This window comes from Mesocricetus auratus, unplaced genomic scaffold, assembly GCF_017639785.1.
Source record: "Mesocricetus auratus isolate SY011 unplaced genomic scaffold, BCM_Maur_2.0 Super-Scaffold_100013, whole genome shotgun sequence".
Classification (NCBI taxonomy): Eukaryota; Metazoa; Chordata; class Mammalia; order Rodentia; family Cricetidae; genus Mesocricetus; species Mesocricetus auratus.
In genome coordinates, this window is record NW_024429196.1 from 8,355,093 (window position 1) to 8,363,771 (window position 8,679).

At 46.3% G+C, this 8,679-nt stretch overlaps 1 protein-coding gene across 1 annotated transcript; it reads right to left on the reverse strand.

Annotated features, from left to right (window-relative positions):
* Positions 1-222: 222 nt before the first annotated feature.
* LOC101839343 (COMM domain-containing protein 6-like) lies at positions 223-5,293 on the reverse strand. The gene is made up of 2 exons (XM_040756204.1): positions 4,675-5,293; positions 223-635 (listed from the first exon to the last, which is right to left on the reverse strand). Exons 1-2 carry the CDS (start codon positions 4,713-4,715, stop codon positions 275-277), a joined length of 402 nt encoding a protein of 133 aa, XP_040612138.1. The 5' UTR covers positions 4,716-5,293; the 3' UTR covers positions 223-274.
* Between the last annotated feature and the right edge of the window lie 3,386 nt (positions 5,294-8,679).

Genomic DNA, 8,679 nt, shown 5'->3' on the forward strand with positions numbered 1-8,679 from the left:
GAAACATATAACCTAGGTGAGAAAGTTATCTTCTGACCTCCACGGATGTGCCAAGGTATGCGTGCACCCCCCATTCATACGTCATACACACAGAATTTTTTTAAGTTAATTTTTTATTTTGTGCCCATTGGTGCTTTGCCTGCATAGACATCTGTGGGAGGGTGTGGAATCTCTTGGTGCTGGAGTTACAGACAGTTGTGGGTACTGCCATGTGGGTACTGGGAATTGAACCTGAGCCTGGGTCCTCTGGAAGAGCAACCAGTGCTCCTAACCTCTAAGCAATCTCTCCAGTCCCAGAAGTGCAATTTTCATTGCATAAATATCCTTTGACCCACATGTAGTTTTTTTTCTGGATGGTAGAGTCCATTACTTTAGAATCACGAATCAGTTCTCCTACAGTTTCAATTACAGCAGCAATTTCCTTGAACTGTCTGTAGAAATTCTGAAACTGTGGAATTGTCATTTCGATGGACTTGCTGTTTACTTGGCCAGAATGGTCTGCCACTTTTAGCATCACCGCCACATACAGATACTTGAGCCATCTGCATTGGTCAGAGCTCACAGCCACGCCCAGTTTCCACTGAAAATCTATAAGCTGACAGGTGACCTCAGATTTGGCGTCCAGCACCGGTTCCCTGAGTGGCGGAGACTCCCCCATGGCCAGACAGGAAGTCCCATTTTTAAAAAATGCTTAGGTAGTGGTAATTGGAGATAATTGCTCATTGGAAGAACAATTGATCTCTAGCACCCCTAAACAGAATCGTAGTGGTGGTGATTATCACAGTAACTCTTAGCTTTCGAGCACAGAGGCCAGACCTCGAATGATGTGTATTCTCTATCATCTTTTACCATACTAATGCTCTTTATCCCCAGCGAAGCTATCAGAGGTTGAAAAATATCATAAAGCAAAAAAGCTCCCATTGCATGGGACCCACCATACGCCTTGAGAACATCACAGAGCCTGATATCCCCACAGCTCCCGAGTGCTGAGCAATGCCTGCCAGGAGTACCCAGCTACACGTGCTGCACTGGAAAGGGTTAAGTTTTAAAGTGAAGGTCACTGTGAGGCTGAAACATCTTTTAAGTCAGGGCCAGTGTGGGAACATAAGTTGACTGGCACGCAGACAAGAGACAGCTTCTTTAGAATATACATAAGAGGAGATATACACTGGGAGCTTACAGAAACCACAAGGCTAGAGAAGCCCCACAACCCACCATCCAAGAGCCAGAGACCCAGGAAAGCCACGGGTGTAATTCAGTCTTGAATCCAAAGGCCTGAGAAGCCAGGCACCCAAGAAATGGTCCGGAGAGAAGGAGGAGGCAGGGCTGTGCGTCTCAGAGTCCAAAGACCCAAGAGTTAGAGTTCTAGTGTGGGTAGAAGACAAACGCTATCCGGGAGAGAGAACACACACACACACACACACACACACACACACACACACACACACACACACACACACTCACACCTGGCCATAAAAAAAAGAAACAAAAATGAATGCTAATTTTGAACTTACGGCTGAAATGGTTTCAGCCTGGTACATTCAAATGCTAATGAATTCTAGAACCTGAGTACTTTTCTTAGATTATTTCCATGGACGCTTTCCTAGGACATATATGTATTTTGGTTTTTGAGACTGGGTTTTTCTGTGTAGCCCTGGCTGTCCTGGAACTCACTTTGTAGACCAGGCTGGCCTTGAACTCACAGAGGTCCATCTGCCTCTTCTTCCCGAGTGCTAGGATTAAAGGCATACACCACCACAACCTGGCTTGAAAATAGATTCTTCATATATAACTGAAGAAACTGAGATTTTAGTGAGACTGTGAGACATATATAATAATGGATATATGTTTGTCACAATGGAAATGGCAGGAGACTCCAATCCCTATGAAAAATAAAACTCAAGGTCTGGACAAGTTTACTATATATATAACATAAAAAGAACTATGTCCTTAGGTATTACTGAAAAAGAGAGATAATTATTCCTTACATTTATTAATTTAATATTTATGTATTTATTTGCATGTTTATACATGCATGCAGTGTTTGCGCATGTGTGTAGAGGTCAGGAGACAACCTCAGATGTCATTCCTAGCACTGTCTATTTTTTTAGGCTAGGCTGGCTGGCCAGTGGGCTAGGGATCCATCTGTCCCTGTCTCCCCAGGCCTAGGACTCCAGGCAGACACCACACCTGGCTTTTTTGTGCAAGTTCTGGGATCACATCCGTGTCCTCAAGGTAGCAAGGCTAGGCTATCTCTGCAGTCACACCTTTCTTTTAAAGGTAATTACCAAGGCATTTAATTGGGGTTTTCTTGCAGTTTTAGAGGCTTAAATTATCCAGGGAAATTTCTACTACATTCAAATGTCCATACACATGTACACACATGCACACACAGAGAGCAATCTTTTCTCAGCTGTGTTGACAGCCTCAACCTCCTGGCACAGCATATACCCAAGGGGTTATCCATTCTCTGCAGGGGGAGGGGGAGGGATGGGGCAGTGTGTTCTTCCCGCTCAGCTGTGTGACTTCCATCAAGTTACCAACCATTTCCACGTGGGCCTCCATTTCTTCATCTGTGTGCTGGGGTGATGACAGTTCCTATTTCACTGAAATGCTGTGGGGACTGAAGGACCTAACACGGAAAGCATTAGGCAGCACCTGGACATGAGTTGTAAAAACTATCTGCTGCTTCTGGCATGAAGAAGGAAGAGGGTGGTGGCATGAGGGAACTGATGGGGTGTGCGATCCTTGGTCACTCAGCATGTTCGTATTCATCTTCTTCAGGAAGCATCCCTTTACCAGGGAGTGCACCTCATGGGCCTCCCATTTCCCTGAGCCAGAGCGAGCCAAATGTGAATTTCTCTCTTGGTAACTTTTTAACTGAGAGTTTCTCATTCCCTGGTCAATCTGCATTGCACGTTCATGTTCATACTAATTAGGCTGCTTTCCTTAGGGGAGAAAACAGTGTTTCTCTTCCAGGGATGGTTTACTGACTTTCCCCTCTAAACCTACTGTTTCTCTTTTCCAAATCAGACGTAGTCACATTGTAGCCGTCTAGGAGGAATTATGCTAAGATTCTGAAATGATAGATGGGATGGACAGTGGAGATGCCAGTCTTCCTGACCTAATCATTGCCCAATACATACATGGCAGCAAGCTTCACAAACACATTTAACTGCAGTCAATTAAAATGTCAGAGCAACAGAAATTGCATCACCTGATGATACACTTGCCCCTTTAGATGCACATATATTTGAAAAGATCTAATTCATTTCCATCATCCTACAGGCACACACTGAAAACCTGAGGCCACCCACACACCCAGGGCCCTATGACCTGCTTGTAGCTCCTGCCTTCTAGCTCTGGCTTTGTGCACTACCTTGCATCCCATACAGTCTCCTAAAAGATGCTAAGATCTCTGATGGGTCCGTTATCCTGGGTCATGGGACTCGGGGCAAAAGGATTCAAACACGTCATGATGATTTATTGGTGAACTGGAGTCATTAAGAACAAAATGAAAGTGGAGCTGACAAGGGGAAGATCAGAGGCGGGACCACAAATCAATTTGACTAAAAGTTCGAAGACTAGATTTTAATAAAGAAAAGATGCTTGAGTGTATGAGAAAGGAGTATTAGTCAGGATTGTGTAGAGGAACAGGATCAATATTCAATATATATTCATGCCAATATCGACATATTTTATCACCAGGCTGTGGTAGCACATGCCTTTAATCGCAGCACTTGGACGGAGGTAGAGGCAGTCTGATGGAGGCAGAGGCAGTCTGATGGAGGCAGAGGCAGTCTGATAGAGACAGAGGTAGTCTGATGGAGGCAGAGGCAGTCTGATAGAGACAGAGGCAGTCTGATGGAGGCAGAGGCAGTCTGATGGAGGCAGAGGCAGTCTGATGGAGGCAGAGGCAGTCTGATGGAGGCAGAGGCAGTCTGATAGAGACAGAGGCAGTCTGATAGAGGCAGTTTCTAAGCTGAAGTGCCTCTTCCCAGGGTGCTTCAGCTTGTGTTGAGTTGACAAAAGTTAACCTGGACTAAGCAGCCAAGAAAAATAATAGGCTATTCTATAACGACTGTAACCGAAATCTTGTGAAATGAACGAGGCACAGTTTTCCCTTTGAGACAACGGACGGTTTATGTTAAACTGAACAGATTTTAAATCATTTTATTTTATTTTATTGTGTGTCTGTGGTAGCGGGTGTTTGTGTATGGATGTGAGTGTGTTACCATGGGTGTTTGGAGGTCAGTGGACAATTTGTGGGAATCAGTTTTCTCCTTCAGTGTGGGTCCCAGGGATCAAGTTGAGATTGGTGGCAGTTACTTTTACCTGCCGAACCATCTAGCCAGCCCTGAAAAGATTTATTTTTTAGGCTCACAAACTGGCTGCAGAGAGCAGCATGTTCAACACTGTATTCTGTGCGTGGTGTGTGCAGTGAGAGCTGGCAGGATTCTCTGCCTCTTCCCCGGACTTTGATCAAATGCCTCATGTCAGAGTACCTCGAATAGCTTGAATTCAGAGTCCTGCTGGAACCCACATCATGCAGTAATGATGGGCAAAGATGAGACGGACACCCCAGTTGTAGGCGGAGCCTGTGAATCCCCTGCCCACTGCCTCAGAGGTGCAGAAACCCAGCCCTTCCTCTGCCGGGGCGGTCACATCAGTGGCGATGACAGTTCCATTTCTGTGAAAATCGTTCCATTGTCCATGAAGATGAAGTTGTTTGTGAAGATCTTTCCACTCCTTAGGGTCTGTTCCTCCGAACAACAGTTTGGGGTCTTGCTCCTTCAGATCCGGATGGGACGGTTTGCAAGGACTTTTTTGAAGTGGCCAGCAGGAGGCGCCACTGGAACATGTTGGCATGGAGCTAAAAATCTTGACTTTGAGTGTTCTGGTTTCCACGTCTCACCGGTTAAAATAAATAGACAGACAGACAGACAAATCCCTCTCAGGTTTCTGGCTTCCAGAAACTATATAATTGTGGATTCTAATTTTCCCTCAAGGTCCTTCTCTGATAATTTCAAAGTAAGGTCTTCCCTTTTCCTTCAAATCACGAGACTCCACTGGAGCCAGAGTGAAACCTGGCCATGATGCTAACCAGCCTGGTCCTTCTGCTTTTCTCTCCATTATCTGCTTCCTTCCTTCTGGCATTTGTAGATGTTTTGCTTATCCTGGAAGGATCTCTGTCCACAGACAGCAGCTGGCCTGTATCGTGGTACCAACTCTCTGCTCTCTACTGCCCCGGCAACGTGCCACGACACCAGGCTCCCCGACTCCCTTTTTCCCGGCTCACAAATACTCTTTAGCCTGTATCCACCCCAGACTGCTTCACCTGTGACCCTGCCCCACACGGGCATGCACATGCCTGCTCATACCCTGACAACTGCATAGGTCTTGTAGAAGCCCCTATAGCACTTCTCGGAGAGATTCTCCCTGGTTAGCTCCCAGGAGCAATGCTCCACTCATGTGGCTGGGAAGGGGTGGGGTGGGTAAGCCCTCAGGAGACAGTGCCCAGGCGAATGGCGCATACTCAAGTTTCTCTGGGGAGACAGCCCTCACTGCCTACAGCGGTCATTTGAGCAATCACAGGCCCAGTCACACAAATTGCATTCAGACTCTTGTCTTTGGCTCTGCCCGGGTGGTAGCGCAAACTAAAATGATCTTTTTCTCAAACAACTCATGACTCATTCTCATTCATCCCTTGTTTACCTCTGGCTGCTTTGTGAACATTGTTCTCTTGAGGGTGAGCCTAGGGTACCCAAAAGACGGTTCGCAGCCTTGTCTCCCCTGGTTTCTCAGCACCCTTGCAGGGGTCTCCTTCCCTCCCTCCCTTTCTTCCTAAAGCATTTATTTGGAGTAGGGAGCAGATGCCATGCTCCTGGCTTCTGTGGAGGTCAGAGGGCAACTTGGAGTTGGTTTTCTCCTACCATATGGGCTCTTGGGATGCAACTGGGATAATCAGGCTTGGTAGCCATTGGGCTTATTGGCAGGCCGTCTTGTGGTCCAGGCTCACAGCCTCTACGTAGGTTCTCTCCTGCATCCTTCCCAGCGTCTGACACCCTCCTTCCAGACCTGTACTGAATCCTCTAGTTATCTCTCTTGTCCTTGCCAACTGTGCATTCCAAAGTGTTCTTGTCCCTCCTCGTCATTGTGCTCTGTCTCCTTCCCTCTGTCCTCTCCCGATTCTTACCTTCTTAGCAGTCTCCAGAGCCAGTCTCTCTCCGGTCTCACACCTGTGCTTTCATGCACTCCCCCAAGCCTCCTGGGGACAGCAGTGACCGCCAGGGACCTTCACTTTCGGAAACTCCTCTCTCCCTCAGTGCTGGGGACAGAAGACAGAGGTCTCCACTGGCCTTAGCTTTATGCTTCTAACTTGGGGGATCATGGGGTGTGACATGGAGGACAAGCCTGGGTAGAGCTTGAACCCCCAAAGTAATTCCATGTCTCAGTTAGGGTCCTATTGCTGTGAAGAGACACCATGAACATGGCAGCTCTTATAAGAGAAAACATTTAAGGGGGCTGGCTTACAGTTCAGAGGTTAGTCCATTATCATTATGGCGGGAAGCATGGCAGCACACAGGCATACACGGTGCTGGAGAAGGAGCTGAGAGTTCTACATCTGGATTGGCAGGCAGGAAGAAGAGAGAGTGAGCCACTGGGCCTGGCTTGAGCTTCTGAAACCTTAAAGCCTGCCCCGAGCAACGTACTTCCTCCAACAACACCACCCCTATTCCAACAAGGCCACACCTCCTATTAGTGCCACTCCCTTTGAGCCTCTGGGGACCATTCTCATCAAACCAACACACCCAATAGGTATCTGAGCTGCTCCACAGAACCAGGCCACAGTGTCCACTTGGAGAGACTGTCACTAGGTCCCCAGTGCCCACCCTCCCTCCTTCTTTTGCTGCTTAACACATGAAAAAAACACTTCCTTTCCCTGGATCTCCACCTGGACCCAGATCCCAGGCTCAGGGCCTCAGAACTGGGTAGCACCCATCTTCCTCTGCTGGTAAGGGCCAACTGGTTGCCAAGGCAGACTGCTTCTGAAATGGACCACTCCCAGCTACCACTCCCTCCGTGCCGCACCGGAGCCATGCTCCTTCAGGTCCACAAGTGCAGTGTGGCACTGGTTCCCCACGTGACCCCACTGTAGATCTCTTTCCCTCTGTGTTGCACTACGAGAAACCCACTTTGGCAAAACTCCAAAACAAATAAAACATCCAAAGGCCAACAAGAAACCCATACGTTCAATGGTTCGCCACTGTCGTTTGAGTTGCAGACGAGTCTCATTTAAAAAAGAAATAATTTAATAAAGTTTATCTTGAGGTTAGGACAGAATTTCAGACAAATTCTGAAATAGCCCTAAGTATATTTGTGCCATTTTGTACTGTGTATTTGTGCAAACCAGTATCCCCAACACTGACAGTTATAAAATCCAAACACTGTAAAAACCCTGAAGACCATCTACACCCTGCAGCAGCCGTCTGCTAAGACACAATCCTTTATGTAAAACAAAGATTCACGTTATTAGCATACAAATCTGCCTCCGTGTTTAGTAAATGGTAACACCATGTATATACTAAGCTTTGGTTTACAAATTTGTTCCTTTTCCTTTATGTGCATGAGTGTCTTGTCTGCGTGTGTGTCTGCCCACCGTGTGTGTGCTTGATGCCCATGGAAGCAAAAGAAGGCATCGTATCTCTTGGAACTGGAATTACAGGTGGTTGTGAGCCACCATGTGGGTATTATATTTTTTCCCATTCTGAATATTGTTTATTTATGTTCTTGATAATGCCTAGATGCAAAATGTGTTTTAGTTTTTATACACTTATTGGTTCTTTGAGAATTTCAGGTAATTAGGTTTTGATCTTACTCACCCCAACCCCTCCTGGAATCACCCTCCTTTCCTGCCACCCTGACTGCCTGTCCGCTTTTTCTATGTACCCATAAAGTCCAGCCTGTGCAGCCCACATATTCTCGGATGCATGTCTTCCTTCTCGAGTTCTGTTGATTTTCCAGGGACTACATTCTTAAAGGAAACTGACTCTCCCTCTCCTGGTAGCTGTTAATTGCCCATAGACCCTTGGCTAGGTGGAACTTTATTCCCAGCTTCCCTCTCTGTGCTGGGATTTGGTCTGGCTTCATCTTACACAGGTCTTGTGCCTGCTGTAAAACTGTTGTGAATTCATATTTGTAGCTGCCCTGATGTATACAGAAAATACTGTTTCCTTGTAGACATCTACCACCTTTAAGGCTGATCATTCCAAAGTTTCTTATATTCTCAATGTTGACCAGTTGTGAGTCTCTGTGTTGATCACAATCTATTGCATTAATCTGTGGATGTAACAATATGTCAGTAGGAGTTAGTTCAATACTATGTCCGTTTAACAGAATAATAATAGTGTATTGTCCCCTAGGGTCTGTGACCTACCCAGCTATGGGTTCTTGGCCTGGTAATGGTGCCAGATATTTCATCTTGTGGATTGGGACTTAAATCTAACCAAAAAGGAGTTGACTTCTCATATGATATTTGCACCATTATTGCATCAGTGGGTATGTCTCGCCAGAGGAGTCATTATTGTGGCTCATGGGGTTCACAGTTGGATAGAACTGATGATTACTTTTCTCCTACAGTAGCACACATAGTAACTTTCATGGTTCTTCATATTTTTC

Excerpts from the sequence above, each read along its gene's own strand:
- LOC101839343 (XM_040756204.1), bottom strand. The coding sequence starts at position 4,715 with ATGGACAATGGAACGATTTTCACAGAAATGGAACTGTCATC. Across the intron at positions 636-4,674 it reads ACAGAAATGGAACTGTCATC|GGAACCGGTGCTGGACGCCA; the intron begins GCCACTGATGTG and ends TCCGCCACTCAG.